At 42.2% G+C, this 15,746-nt stretch overlaps 1 protein-coding gene across 4 annotated transcripts in view; it reads left to right on the top strand.

The window, feature by feature from the left end:
• LOC138793192 (lethal(3)malignant brain tumor-like protein 4) overlaps window positions 1-15,746 on the top strand; it is a 35,924-nt gene that overhangs the window by 335 nt on the left and 19,843 nt on the right. For 3 of the 4 annotated variants that reach the window (XM_069971579.1, XM_069971578.1, XM_069971581.1), the window contains exons 2-13: window positions 3,760-3,862; window positions 3,984-4,110; window positions 5,614-5,674; window positions 6,950-7,121; window positions 7,950-8,004; window positions 8,776-8,858; window positions 9,682-9,786; window positions 10,976-11,111; window positions 12,491-12,582; window positions 12,689-12,840; window positions 13,555-13,631; window positions 14,882-14,967. In XM_069971579.1, the coding sequence (XP_069827680.1) occupies window positions 3,773-3,862; window positions 3,984-4,110; window positions 5,614-5,674; window positions 6,950-7,121; window positions 7,950-8,004; window positions 8,776-8,858; window positions 9,682-9,786; window positions 10,976-11,111; window positions 12,491-12,582; window positions 12,689-12,840; window positions 13,555-13,631; window positions 14,882-14,967 (1,236 nt within the window). In that variant the 5' untranslated portion in view covers window positions 3,760-3,772. The remainder of the gene's footprint in view (window positions 1-3,759; window positions 3,863-3,983; window positions 4,111-5,613; window positions 5,675-6,949; window positions 7,122-7,949; window positions 8,005-8,775; window positions 8,859-9,681; window positions 9,787-10,975; window positions 11,112-12,490; window positions 12,583-12,688; window positions 12,841-13,554; window positions 13,632-14,881; window positions 14,968-15,746) is intronic. The other variant, XM_069971580.1, reaches the window with a different exon arrangement.

Genomic DNA, 15,746 nt, shown 5'->3' with positions numbered 1-15,746 from the left:
GGAACCAGCACTATTTCACTACTGGAACTCCGGGGCTACATCTTCTCACCTGAGGACGTGTGCGCGCTCTAGTGGCCAGTAGTGGGTACTGCAGCCTGTGAGCTGTTATATAAGGCGCATACGTGCGACCTAAGGGCCAGGTCTGTCTTCTGTACGTGGATCGATTTACATAGGAAAGCTATTGCCTATAGCAGGGGTGGAGAACCTTGGCTCTCCAGCTGTTGCAGAACTACAACTCCCATCATGCATGGACAGCCAAAGGCTGTCCAGGCATGATGGGAGTTGTAGTTTTGCTACAGCTGGAGAGCCAAGGTTCACTCTCCCTGTCCGAACTTGATGAGAGTTGTAGTTCTGCAATAGCCGGAGAGCCACAGGCGGCAATAAGTTAGAAATGCTAATTTGGCCGATAATCGGCCGTGTAAAAGTGTCAGCGATCAGTCGAGGAGTGGCAAAACGCCCGACCCTCAGTTGACGGTATCTTTTATGTGTAAACGGGATGCGTGGCCGATGGCAACAAATTTAAAGGGGTACTCCAGCGTGGGGGCTATTTTTAATCTCTGGTCAGGGAGGAGGTGGCTGAAAGAAAAGACGTCCACTCACTTCCCCGGTTCCAGCGGCAGCTCCCGCATCTCGCCTCCTTCACTGAGTGGCTGAGCGGTCCTGAGACGTCACGTCTCGGGCCCGCGTCAGACAAACGAAAACGGCCGGGCACCGGAGCGCTGCAATGCGGGAGCCGCCGCTGGAACCGGGGAGGTGAGTGGACGTCTTTTCTTTTAGCCACCTCCTCCCCAGCCAGAGCTAAAAATAGCCCCCATGCTGGAGTACTTCTTTAACCCCTTAATGACGGAGCCATTTTTCATTTTTGCCCTTTTGCTTTTTCCTTCTTTGCTTTTTTTCACCTACAGTTTTACTTTGCAGTGACAGACTTAAAGAGGACCTGTCACCCCCCGTGCCGGGGTGACAGGCTCCCGACCCCCTGTTAGATCCCCCTATACTTACGTGATCCCGCCGGGTCCCGCTTCCTGAGCCGGTCGGGTCATGGAGATTTCAGCGCCCGAAGCACGGCGCGCGCGCTGAGAGATGAGTCCGATGCCCATAGAGAATGACGGAGCATCGGACTCCCCATTCATTCTCTATGGGCATCTGTCCTTTAACCCCTTAAGGTCGAAGCCAATTTTCGTTTTTGAACTTTTGCTTTTCCCACTTTATGTTTAAAAGGCCATAGCGCTTGCATTTTTTCACCTAGAGACTTATATGAGCGCTTATTTTTTGCGAAACCAATTGTACTTTGCAATGACAGGCATTATTTTTCCATAACATATGCTGCGAAACCGGAAAAAAATCATTTGCTCTGTCAAATTAAAAAAAAAAGGAATTTGTTTTGATTTCGGGGAGTTTTGCATTTACGCCGTTCGCCATATGGTAAAACTGACTGGTTATGCATGTTCCTCAAGTCGTTACGATTACAATGATATATAACTTGTATAACCTTTATATTATCTGATGGCTTGTAAAAAATTCAAACCATGGTTAACAGATATATGTTCCTTAAAATCGCTCTATTCCCAGGCTTACAGCGCTTTTATCCTTTGGTCTATGGGGCTGTTTGAGGTGTCATTTTTTGCGCCATGATGCGTTCTTTCTATCGGTACCTTAATTGCGCATATACGACTTTTTGATCACTTTTTATTACATTTTTTCTGGATTTGATGCGACCAAAAGTGCGCAATTTTGCACTTTGGAATTTTTTTGCGCTTACGCCGTTTACCGTGCGAGATCAGGAATGTGATTAATTAATAGTTCGGGCGATTACGCGCGCGGCAATACCAAACATGTATGTTTATTTATTTATTTATTTATATTTATAAAATGGGAAATTAATAAAAAAAACATTTAAACTTTTATTTTTACTTTAACTAGAAGTCCCCCTGGGGGACTTGTATATAAACAGCACTTATCTCATAGAGATCAATGCTGTGTATATACACAGCAAAGATCGATCAGATCGGTCATAGATTGCTATGGCCTTCTGCAGGCCATAGCAATCTATTGCCGAGCCGGGATCAGCGTCATTCCGACGCTGAGGCCCGGCACGGGCAGAAGAACGGATCTCCCCCCCGCGATCGCATCGCGGGGGGGAGATCCGCCCCACTAGACACCAGGGACGTGAGGTCTTTAGCCTCTAAATGCAGCTGTCAGGTTTGACAGCTGCACTTAGAGGCTTAATTAGCCGGAGCAGCAACGGGACCCGCGCCGGCTAATAGAGGCACTGCCCGGCTGCACGTGTCAGCCGGGATCAGTGCCGTTCAGAGCGGGGTCCCGGCGGGACCCCACTCTGAACACCCCCCGCGGCACCATGACGTATCAGATACGTCATGGGTCGCTAAGGGGTTAATGTGTCCATAAAATATGCTGCAAACTGGGATGATGTTATTTGACATGGAAATGGGAAAAAATAAGTGTTTTTAATTTTAGGGGGTTTCGTGTTTACACCATTCGTCCTATTGTAAAGTGACATGTTATCTATGTTCCTCAAGTCAGTATGATTACAACGACAGGCAACTTATATAACTTTTATTTTATTGAACAGCTTTTAAAAATGAAAACCTTTTTTAATTTTTTTTATTTTTATTTCTCTATTCCCATCCTTAGAACGCTGTTATCCCTTGGTCTATGAGGTCACGGGAGGTGTCATTTTTTGCTCCATGATCTCTTCTTTCTATTTGCACCTTGCTTGTGTATATGCAACTTTTTGATCACTTTTTATTACAGTTTTTCCGGATTTGAAATCACCAAAAAAGAGCAATTTTTCACTTTGGCCCTTTTTTATGCGATTATGCCATTTACCTTAGAAGATCAGGAATGCCATAATTTACTAGAATGGGTGATTCCGCGTGCGGCGATAGCAAATATGTTTGTTTTTATTTATAAAATGGGGAAAAAAGGGGTGATTTAAACTTTTATAATGGGATGGGATTTTTTTATTCATGAAAAAACAAACAGGAGCGGGCAACTTGGCCCTCTGATGCAGCGGGCCCTTGATAGCAGCCGAGAGCGGTGTGGTTCAGAGCAGGGTCACGGCATGCTCCCTCTCTGAACCCAGTTAGCGGCACCATGATGTATATTTACGTCATTCGTCGTGAAAGGGTTATATAGGTCTACGAATGATACGGCAGTCATTTGTGTGGCCCGGCTGCTCGACTAATCATGCCGTGTAAAGGAACTGCAAACCAGCTCCAATCTTACTGACGGCCAAAAATTGATTAGTGTAAAAGGATCTCTAAAAAGCACCCCTCAATATATAGATATTTTTTTCTAATTACAGGTAGAGATGAGCAAACTTTGAGCACGCCCAGGTCACGAGTGTGCGGCATGTGAGTTTTTGGGGTCTGCAGACAGAAGTTGCATGGAGCCCTAGGGAGTTCTGGAAAACATGGATACAGCCATGGGCCATAGGTTGTATCCATGTGTTCCAGGACTCCCTAGGGCTCCATCCAACTTCAGCAGCCGCCGGTAATAAAAAATGCAGCATGCTCGAGTTTGAATGTACCTGACCGTGCTCAAAAGTTTGCTTAGCTCTACAGATAACAAATATGGCGCCAATTTATCCTTCAAATATAACAGTGGCACCGATCTAGCTACCCTGCACCTTCAGATATATAAAGATGTTGCCTCTACAGCTATATAAAGATCAGGGCTGTTCGTTCATCGCAGGGTGCAACCCTTTGTAGATTGTATAACAGATTCTTCTCTCTGCAGGTGGTAAGGGGAGATGTCTCAGGGATCTGCTTCAGACTTCGACCTAATGAATGCTCTGGACTGGAGTAACGGCATCGCTACCCTTCCCGGAAGTCAAATACGGGTCCGAACTTATTAACCCTTCTATCTAATGAACCACCCTTCTAATATTCTGCCCTCACCGGCCTGTATTTAAAGTGAATCTGATAAAATTCCTGTTTCTCACGGTTGGTTTATGTTTCTAGTTCCGGCTTAGTGAGTTTGGTACCCTAGAGATCATTACAGATTCTGACAAGACCTTGGACTGTTCCTCCAAGATTCAGGATACAGAGAAATCTGTTAAGCGATCATCCTGTACTGTCCCCGAACAAGGTATGAGGGGTGTAAATTTTTATGGGGGGCAGCCATATTACGTGAGCTCCTGCTCTGTTAAAGGGGTACTCCGGAGGGGGGGGGAAATGTTTTTGAAGAGAACCTGTCACCCGGGACGCGGGCACAGAGCCCGCCCGACCCCCCGATGCAGCCCACGGATACTTACCCTTTCCGACAAGTCCCGTTCCTGGAGCCGCTCCTGGGACGAAGATATCAGCGCCCGAAGCCATGCGCGCGCCGCTGAGATGACTGCTCCATTCATTCTCTGTGGGCATCGGACTCATCTCAGCGGCACGCGCGCACTGCTTCGGGCTCTGATATCTTCATCCTGGGACCGGCTCCATGAACGGGACTTGTTGGAAAGGGTAAGTATCCGGGGGCTGCACCGGGGGGTTGGGCGGGCTCTGTGCCCAAGTCCCCGGTGACAGGTTCTCTTTAAAAACATTTCCCCCCCTCCGGGTGACAGGTTCCCTTCAAATCATCTGGTGTGAGAAAGTTACATAGATATGTAAAGGACTTAAAAAAAAAAAAATCTGCAGTCTTCCAGTACTTATCAGCTGCTGTATGTCTTGCAGAAAGGGGTGTATTGTTTACAGTCTGACACAGTGCTCTCTGCTGCCACCTCTGTCCATGTCAGGAACTGTCCAGAGCAGGAGAGGTTTTCTATTGAGATTCGCTACTTCTCTGAAAAGAATACACCGCTTCCTACAGGACATACAGGAGATTTTTAAATAGTAAATTACAAATCTGTATAACTTTCTAACACCAGTTGAAAAATTCTGCCTTTAAACACATTTATCTGACAGATTATTGAAGCCAAAGCCAGGAACAGACTATAAACAGAGAACAGGTATTAAAGGAAAGCTGGAGGTTTCTCCTCTTTTCATATTCATTCCTTTACCTCAATAATCTGTCAGTTAATCTGTGTGTGTAAAAGGGTCTCCGAGAGATGCTTTACAACAGCCATATGGACAGAGGAACAATAGATTGTATGGAACTGCTAATATTCATCAATCTGCCTGAGACCAAAACCGTCTGGTTTCGATTTCAGACAGATTGTTAAATCCGGTCTGATGACTGGTCTGTCTTGTCTATTGACTATTGAGTTGTTGTTGTTTTTTTTTCTTTTTTTCCTGGCATGCTTTGTGGCCTTTGCAGCAGGTACTGTGCAGGTGAGCTCTGACAATTACCTATTGTGAATGGTGTGATGCCATTTTTATCTATATACTGCTATTACTTTTCAGTGTAATCCTGAATGTAATGATGAAAAGGAGACTGATGAAAAGTTTTCATTACAGAACAAGGAGTATATTAATAATAATATTATTATATTTTTTTTTATTTTTTTTTAGCCACAGTGAAAATTGCAAGATTTCAGGATTAATAAAAAAAAATGTACATAGTAAAATGGAAAATTAGAAGGAAAAAACTAAAATTCTCAATAAAAATTTTTTTCTACATAAAAGCTTAATTCAAACAATACGTCATTTTCTGTTTCCACAGAAATAAAAAAAAGTGAAGAAAAACCTGGTAACATGGAGAAAAAGGAAGCTGTAGATAATGAGTAAGTTTGTGGCCGCAGGGCATGACTGTGACTCTTACCCTCGGCTTCGTGATTCTCTAGATATTCACATCTAAAGTGGTTGTCTGAGAGGCAAGTTTCACTGCAACAACTGCCATTGTTTTTGAGTGTCAAACAACGGCCGTTGTTCATACCTTGTGTGAACACAGCCTAAAGGAGTTATCCAGGAATAGAAAAAAATATTGCTGCTTTTCACCTGAAACTGCGCCACTCCTTATCCTCAGTATGTGTCCCGCATTGTATGGAGTGAATAGAGCAGAGTTGTAATACCCACCACAAGCTGAGGACAAGCATGGAGCTGTTTTTGTAGTTGGCAGCCATGTTTTTCTTTTAAAAAAAGTCGCCAATGAAAAATCGGGCGCAAATCCCGGATTATGTGAATTTTTGGGTGAATACTCAAAGCAGGCAGATTAAAAGAAAAAATCTAAATCTGTCAAATACTGGTTGATAAATAAAACTTAGAGCAAAAAAGAGATGAAAAATCAAATTGAAGCGTACAGGGGAGAGTGCATTTTTTTAACTGTAATATTTTTTATGGATAGAGTTCAGTAAACTTTTAAATGTTTAATGGATATTTCTCTTGTACAGAAAAATCTTCTGTATTTTCCGTCATGTAAGACAACCCCTGACTTTTAAGAAGATTTTCAGGAGTTTGCCATGTACGCCGGAAAATGTTAACCCCTACCTGACTGCAGAAGGGTTTACTAGCTGGAGCCCTGCTGCGGTCAGGCAGGGGTTAACTAAAGATAAACAATTAAAAAAAAACACAATGCAACTCAGCTGTGACCCTTTCCCGGCAGCCGCGTGTCCCCCCGTCTCATTCCCGTCACGCTTTCTGCGCCGGAGGTCCCTGAAGCTCTCCTAACAGCCGAGCGAGCTTCAGGAACCTCCCGCGCAGGCAGTGTGCATCACACCGCTTGCCACGGGAACGTGACAGGGGATGCATGGCTGTCTGGAATGAGTCACAGGTGAGGTAAATAGTTTGTTTTATTTACAGGGGTCGCCACATACGGTGGGGATGCAGCCGTTTTTGAACTCCTGTACCGTATGCGGCGACCATACCCGGCGTATAAGACGACCCCCGACTTCTGTGAAGATTTTTCGGGGTTAAACAATCGTCTTATATTCCAGAAAATACAGTAATTATTCACCTGAAAATAAGCTCAAAGCCCTTGATACTTTACCCCCCCCCCCATGTCTGTCTGACACAATGGAACGGATAAGCTTTTCTATAATATAATCTCTTGTTTGCTTTAGTGAAATAAAAGAGGAGCCCTCTTTAGAAGGACAATCTATTACACCTACTCCGTCCATTGGGCCTCCGGGTCCTGTCCCCAGCACAGAGAACGAGCGTCCTCAGAGGTTGCGGAAGAAGAGGAAACTTTTAATGGATTCAGGAGACGAGGAAGATGCAATTGAGGAGGATGAGGTAAAAAAAAAAAAAAAAAAAAATCACTTCTGGTCAGAGCCTGTTCAGTCTTTGTTTTCTGACACACTTATCTCTTTGGCCTTATTCCCACGTCCTGTGCACACCCCGTATATACTATATACTAACACTATGCAACGGAACAAATTATTGGAACTTGCCTGGCCATGCCACTACAGTACCGCGAAGGTTTAAAGCAAATGTACCACTTCACTAATCCCCAAAATTTTTTATACTCCCTGGTCGGTGCCAGCATGTAGATCCCTGGGGCGTGGTCCATTTTTTCTAACCACTGCCTGGTTCCCATTATCTTTGCCAATTTCTCAATCTGCAATTCGGCCTTCTTGGAGGTGTGCCCAGCGCTCCCTGTGCACTGATATCCCCACCCCTCTAGGACACGACCAGACATGATTTTGATAGACTTACGTCACCTAAGGGAGGGAATATCTGTGCACTTGGGGCATCATTATAAATCATTCTGTTCAGCCTCTCTGTCTCTAGTTTATGCTACCATTAGATAGGGCCACATACAGAGCCTCTTGTTTTTGTGCATGGTTATGACGGCTGCCATCTTGCCTGAGCTATTGTAACCGCATGTACTGAGGTGAATGGATTGTGCAGCTAAATTAAGCAAATAAACAATTTAAAGCACTTTATTCCTAGATCAGATATTTTAAAGAACATATGGCAATGTATATCCTTAGAGGTTCTAAGTGGCATTTCGAGGGGATGTATATCCTTAGAGGTTCTAAGTGGCAGTGCATGTATGCTTGAACCCATCCTGGCTTGTACATGATATAAAAATGCATAAACCTGTCAATAATTTAATAGGATCGAATCAGAGGACACCAGAGAAGAGGAAAACCGGGCAAGCAAGTTAAAGCAGGTAGATGGTCGTGTAAATTGTCAAAATCTATAATCCTTCCTTGTATAAGCTGTTTGTTTGTTTTTCTTTAATGCTGTTTATAATTTTTTACAATAATGGCTTTAAACCTTGACGCACAGCAGCAAAACCACACGTAGGGGCGATTAAACATTAAGGGGTTACTTTACAAATCTTCAATCTTCCAGTATTTATCAGCTGCTGTAAGTCTTGCAGGAAGTGGTGTATTCTTTCCATTCTGACACAGTGCTCTCTGCTGCCACTTCTGTCCATATCAGGAACTGTCCAGAGCAGTAGAGGTTTTCTATAAGGATTTGCTACTGCTCTGAACAGTTCCTGACATGGACAGAGGTGGCAGCAGAGAGCACTGTGTCAGACTGGAAAGAATACATCATTTCCTACAGGACATGCAGCAGCTGATAAGTACTGGTAGACTGGAAACTTGTAAATAAAAGTAAATTACTAATGTGTATAACTTTCTTTGGAGTACCCCTTTAACAACTAGGAGCAGAAACGGTGACATCTTGTGGGCAATGTTATAACTTTAATTTAAGGACAGAATTTTTTTTTTTTAAATAAAATGAATTACTAATAATGTTAGATAATGAGGCTTCTGTCAATGTGCAAAATTGATCTTAAATAGGCACCATCTTTAAAAAAATACACGCTAAAGTTTGAAGTTGGGATTATTAAAGGCACCTTAAAAGGCAGGTGTTTGCTTGTTTTCAAGTAATTATTCATAATAATTTTTTTTGTTTATTAAATAATAATCAGGACAGAAGAAGAAGCTATGGAACTGGGTATCCTACCTGGAAGAGGAGAAGATGCCTGCTGCGCCACTCAAGCTCTTCAAAGAGGTAAAACTAAAGATCGGCTCAGCTGTACTCATTGCAAACTTATAAGCAGGTGTCAGCAGGCGGTTAATAAGAAATCAACCGAAATATATCAGGACTTCATCCAGTACAATGTCATCCTTACTAAGAACAGGTCATAAAAGCGACCTGTGCCTCTTGCCATTTTATGAGCCATTCCAAATAAAGGAGTACTGGAGGGTTTCTGTTGTACTTGTATAATTTCTTTTATTGGTTTTGGCGGTTTCCTCTTACGGCGTTTGCTCCATATCCAAATGTGTAATTGTTTTATTATCTGTGTAGCAAATAGTTGAAATAACTTCTTATAGGGGGACTCTGGCAAAAAATATTGGTACCAGAACTGGCACCACAAAGTTATACAGATTTGTAATTTACTGCTATAAAAAAAAATCTCAATCCTTCCAGTACTTATCAGCTGCTGTATGTTCTGCAGTAAGTGGTGTATTCTTTCCAGTCTGACACAGTGCTCTCTGCTGCCATCTCTGTCCATGTCAGGTACTGTCCATAGCAGTAACAAATATCCATAGAAAAACCTCTCCTGTCCTGGACAGTTCCTGACATGGACAGAGGTGGCAGCAGCGCTATGTCAGACTGGAAAGACAACATTTACTGCAGGACATACAGCAGCTGATAAGTACTGGAATACTGGAGGTTTTACATAGAAGTAATTTACTATATACCTTTTTGACACCAGTTGATTTAAAAAAATATATATATTTTTGCCGGGGTTCCTCTTTTGCGTGCAACGTTCTTGTTGCCTGTTTTGCACTTTAACTTTATTTGTTTGTCTGTTTTTCTTTGCTTTCAGCATCAGTCTTTTCCCCAGTCACGGAATTGCTTTAAAGTGGGTTTAAAGTTAGAAGGAATAGATCCAGAACATCCATCCTTGTATTGTGTCCTGACTGTTGTAGAGGTGAGAACCACAAAGTTTAGTTGCCAACATTTTGTTTAGTACATTAATAATGTGAGCAAGTTGCCAGATAGCTTGAGATCCCGCGAGCTGGACCAGAGAATGTTAGTTGTATGCAGAGCTGGGCATTGTTGTTCTGCTGGATCTCTGTAGTAAGTTTAGTTCTTTATACATCTGATCTCTACTAAATCCTGACTGTATGTATTATGTATTTTAACAAGGGGAAAAATTCATAGACAACATGGTGATGAAAAAGTCAGTCTTAAGGGTGCGTTCACACGTACAGGATTTGAAGTTGCAGATTCAAAGAAAATCTGGGCCATCAAATCTGCTGCCGATCCTGTACGTGTGAACGCACCCCAAGGGAGAAGTCCGTCAAATTATAAAATCTGTCAGTGGCAGGGGAAAATAGATTACAAGTACTAACTTACCTCTCCCTGTGCCTGTGCTGAGCAGCAGGACCGCCGCCGGAAGGCTTTTTCACCTAAGGGCCCTATTACACGTGACGATTATTGTGCAAAAAGTCGTTATATCGGTCGAATTTAAACGATAATCGTTCTATGTAATTGCAGGCAACAATCGAAAAATCTTTCGTATGTCGTTGATCGTTGATTTAGATCTGAACCTAAAATTGTCGCTAATCGTTCGCTGTAATTCCACATTTGTTCGTTCAAGTTCCGCATTTTTTTCACTAATCGTTCAGCGTAATAGCACATTGCCCATTGTTTTCCTAAATCAGAAGGAGCAAATGATCGCAATAACAATCGTATCTAACGACCATCGTTCCGTGTAATATGGTGAACGATTTCAGGTTAACGATAAACAATCTCGTTTGCAATTGTTAAAAATCGCTCAGTGTAATAGGACCCTTAGTTGCGAGTTATGTCATCACAACTTGGGGGAGGGGGGGGTGTTAATGCCGGTTCTGGCTGATGCACTGGACGCTTAGCCAATCAGTGACTGGTGCGGCATCCCGCACCAGTCACTGGCTGAGCGGCCAGTCCATCAGCCGGGTCGTGACTTGTCAGCTCTGGAGATCTCGGGGCCCGCTGCTCACCATGGGAACGGGGAGAGGTAAGTCAGTACTTGTAATCAATTTCCTCCCTACCCCTGCTGGCTGACGGATTTTATAATCCACTGGACTTCTCCTCTAAGCTTTGTACAAATTTTTATCATGTTTAATTTCTTATAGGTTCAAGGCTATCGAATCAGGCTTCATTTTGATGGCTATCCTGACTGCTATGATTTTTGGGTTAATGCTGATTCTTTGGATATACATCCTGTGGGATGGTGTGAAAAAACTGGACATAAGCTTATGCCCCCAAAAGGTGACTGTCTGCAACATTTTTGGTTTTTTAAGTAAATGAGTTTTGTAACTTTTGTAACACAAACTCTCTATTTGCTAACCTGTGTGAACTGTAATACAATTGTAACTCACTTACCTTACCAAATATGACTCTCTACCCTGGAAAAGCAATCTAAATAGAGACTACTGGGTGCCTTATTTCTCTACGATCTGCTGCCCAATGCCTGTTTGTTAGGCTCAATCCCTCTCTAGTAAGAAAAAAAACAAGATGGAATACAGGAAGTGGGGGCAGGACTTAGCTAGTGATATGTACAGGAGAAGGGGGAAAGCAAGCCTGGGCTATAAACCTGCAAGCAATCAGCCTATACTCATTCTCCAGAGGATTCTTCTTGTCCCTAAAAAGGTAAATCAAGGCTTCCCTCTTGGAAGGAACAGCAGTAAGAGCATTAACCCTTCAGGGTGGTCACTTGGCGTCTTTAATTTAACAAAAACAGACTGTTTTAAAATGACAGGTACACTTTTAACAAAGAACATGTCAACATTTTTCTAATTTGATATAGACACAGTGGAGTATAGGTGTAAGCAATGTGAGCAGTTAATGGCTTTTACCATATTTCTCCTAAGGACAGATCAAAGTCCTTACATACTCTGAAGCTCAATCCGCTCAAGAATTGACATGTCCTATTTGGGCTAATTGAGCTTCAGAATATCATTGAGTCTATAGGACAGGCAGAACTTCAAGGGCAGACTGCGATTGAAATGTCCTCCCCAATTCCGTAGTGTACACATACCCTTAGGGTCTGGGTAAAACAATTCCACGACGGAGCTCCCCATCTGCCTCAGTGTCAATGGGATGGCTTGCGTGCCTACGCTTCCGCTGCTCTCTGCTTTAAGAATTGACATGATTCTTTAGGTGGAGAGCGGCAAAAGCAGAGGCTGACGAGCCATCCTATCAACACACTGAGGCAGGAGGAATTCCGTCTGTTTTACTCAGTGTGAACATATCCCTTCAGTGAGCAAACGTCGAACCTGAGCGTGCAGCATTTGATTAGCAATGGCTGCTATAGTTGGATGCAGCCCTAGGCAGTCCTGGAAAACATAGATATGGCCATGGGCATCCAACTTTAGCAGCCCCTACTGCTTATTCCTCAATTATGTGTTGCTAGAAAAGCTGAGTGAGACTCCTGCAATAATTATATCCATTGATTTCAGAACGTGGTTGAAATCCTTAGCAGTGTCTAGAAGACGTCTACACACTTTTTATATTTATTTTACATGGGAAAAGTACTTGTATTTTTTATTATAATAATAATAATAATAATTTTTTTTTTAGTTTTTTTTTTTTTGCTTTATATATATTAGCGTTTATAATATTTAGCGTTCTTTACATTGTGTTTCTAGGTTACAAAGATGGAGAGTTTAGCTGGCCTGTATATCTGAAACAATCTAAAGCCCAGGCTGCTCCCAAAACCTTCTTTAAAAGTTACAACACGGTAAGAAGGCAAAGTTAATATAGCATAACAAGTGACCACATCAACAGCTTTTTCTTATCATCTGATTGTTGCATTACTCTTATTCTTGGTTTTCTTTTACATACAGCCGGTTACTCCATCTGGGTTTCGGGTTGGCATGAAATTGGAAGCTGTGGATCGGAAAAATCCTTCTTTGCTTTGTGTAGCTACGATTTCAGATATTGTGGAAAACAGACTGCTCATTCACTTTGACAACTGGGATCACAGTTATGATTACTGGTATTCTTTATATTCGTCATGTAAATTTACATTTAATATTTTAAATAAGTTTAAAAAGTGTACATATATGGGACCACCATATATGTCTGATTCAGGCCTTTAAAGGGGTATTCCAGGGTAAATCTTTCTATTTCAAATCAACTGTTGTCAGGAAGTTATACAGATTTGTAATTTACTTCTATTTAAAAATTTCAAGTCTTCCAGTACATATCAGCTGCTGTATGTCCTCCAGGAAGTGTTGTATTCTTTCCAGTGCTCTCTGCTGCCACCTCTGTCCATGTCAGGGACTGTCCGGAGCAATAGCAAATCCCCATAGAAAACCTTTGAACAGGGGTGTCAGCAGAGAGCACTGTGTCAGACTGAAAAGAAAACACCACTTCATGCAGGACATACAGCAGCTGATAAGTATGGGAAGGCTGGAGATTTTTAAATAGAAGTAAATAATAAATCTAAATAACTTTCTGAAACCAGTTGAATTGAAAGAAAATGATTTTTCATGGAGTACCCCTTTAAAAAAAGGAATTGGTAAACCTGTATAATTTGTTTCACAGTTTGGTTTTGTCATTTGTACATAATAAAATTAGGGAAAGTTTGTATAAAATCATCATTTCATGATTGTTCTAGCAGCTTGGACAAGGACTTTGTTTGTTTTACCTAAATCTTTCTTTTTATTGTAAGAAATTTCCTGACTAGATCTTATTGATTATTTCCCAGGTGTGATGCTAGCAGTCCATACATCAGACCTGTTGGGCACTGTCAGGAGGCTGGTGGTTCACTGACTCCCCCACCCGGTAATGCATCCTATATCGATAAATATTTTTGCACAGGTAGAGCTCTCTTTATCTAAGTTACACTTGAAGGTTTGTCATCGGCGATATTGGCGATTGTTTGCAGTGCCTTTTACATGGCACAACAAATCGTACTTCCTGGCTGCACGAACGATCCTTGTATCATTCATACAGCCATGGAAACTGACTGCGCAGATATGTATATATTGAGGTCTGGGATAGATATATCTATCTATCCATGCTGTCAGTTTCTGGATCACAAGCAGTGTATACTTACCATCCGTGCTGCTTGTGATCTGACATCCTGCTTTCCAGTCCTCTGGCCGTTGAATCTTCGGGCCCCTCCTCCTCCCGCTGTCAATCAATTTGGAGGAGGTGGCAGCCGAAGCTGGACAGGAGAGCTGGCCGGATCACCAGCAGCGCTGATGGTAAAAGTGTACACTGCTGTGTGATCTGGAAACCGACAGCACGTCAGTTTCCCTTAATCGGTATCAGCCACACGTAACCCTGTTTATACAGGAAAATGTACGTCCAATAAATATATCAGATCAGCTGTGGATCAGGCGTTCGCCTGGTCCTCAGCTGATTGCTGTCACTTTAACACAGGGAGATTATTGGCCACAGGAGTGATTCTAGAAAAATTCTCGGCTGATAATCGGCCCATGTTACATTCCAGCACAACAGCGCCAATTTAATTAGAGAGATGCCGTGAGAATGTGACCTGATTTATTAAATCCTTTCATAGGCCAATTTGCACACATAAGTAAAATACAAGGTTCTGTACAGTAGGGGTAATGTTCTTCTTGCAAATATCAAGCAACAGTAATTTTAAAGTGTCCCTAACATTCAAAATCTAAATCATCAGGTGATGTAATATAAAGCAGGTTTGCACTTTAAATTTATTTTTAGTTATCATTAGAGATGAGCGAGCGCGTTCTATTGGGTATAGTTTATGCTCAAGTATCGGGCTACTCTAAAGTACTGCATGCTGCTCACAAATTTGTGTACACAAAGCTTGTTGAAAGGCTGTGCAGTCTTTCAGCAAGCTTTAAGGCTGTGGAAATGCATTTTGCTTTATTATCTGACTTTGTCTCCGTATTCATGGTGTATGTCTTGACATTATCTGTTGCATTTATTTTTGTGTTTTTATAGAATCTGCATGTGTTCTATACAGTTTGTAGTGATATGCCATGAATTTTTATGCAGAATATTTCCCACATACAAATAGCAAATTGTTTCTTAAATTTTTTTAGAATATAAAGATCCTAAAAGTTTCTCTTGGGAAATATATCTGGAGAAGACTGGGACTCAGGCTGCACCAGCAAGGGCATTCAAAGCAGTAAGTATTTGACTATGCTGATTTAATTTAAAGCATTTAAATGTAATTTTTCATAAATCAATAAATATCAATAGTACAAGCGATTTTAAGAAACTTAAAGGTTTTATTAAGCAAAAGAGTTTTCTTCTGCACTCCAAAAGCTGTTTTTTAGAAGAAGCAGGATTTCTGTGTCGATTATGCTCTATGGAGAGGGGAGGGGTCCGGTAAGTAAGCACAGAGTAAAGGCTGCCCTGCAAAACACTACATCCTGCAATCTTCTCTCACCAACTTTCCGGACCAGCAGTGACTTTTCTGACTTCTGAGTCCAGCGGTTTATGTACCCAGACAGTCTCCTAACTATACAGCTGCTTCTCTGCTCTCCCTGCTCACTCATCCCTCTCGAGCCTCCCCTCCCTACGTAAGTTATAAATGGACTCTGCAGACCCATTTCCACTTTGCTCCTCTGCAATGACGGCATTGCCCGATAATGAACAGATAAGCGTGTGCGGGGGGGGGGGGGGGTCGCTGGGAAACAGCTTTTAGAGTACAGAAAGAGGCTTATTTGCCTTAAAATCACTTCTACTATTGATTTCTGCAAAAAAGAAAATTAAATGACGGTTACACATACTGTATAAGAATAAGAGAGCTAGTGCCTGTTTTGGTCCTACAGATACATAATACCCTAGACCTCTAGAATACTGACCTGCATGTTCGTAGATACTTACATTTTGGGGGGGGGGGGGGGGGACAACCTACTCCCAGGTCCCTGTTTGCTTGCTTGCATGGCTCAGTTATTTGCT

This window comes from Dendropsophus ebraccatus, chromosome 5 (genome assembly GCF_027789765.1).
Source record: "Dendropsophus ebraccatus isolate aDenEbr1 chromosome 5, aDenEbr1.pat, whole genome shotgun sequence".
Classification (NCBI taxonomy): Eukaryota; Metazoa; Chordata; class Amphibia; order Anura; family Hylidae; genus Dendropsophus; species Dendropsophus ebraccatus.
This window is presented reverse-complemented; position numbering and strand designations above follow the sequence as displayed.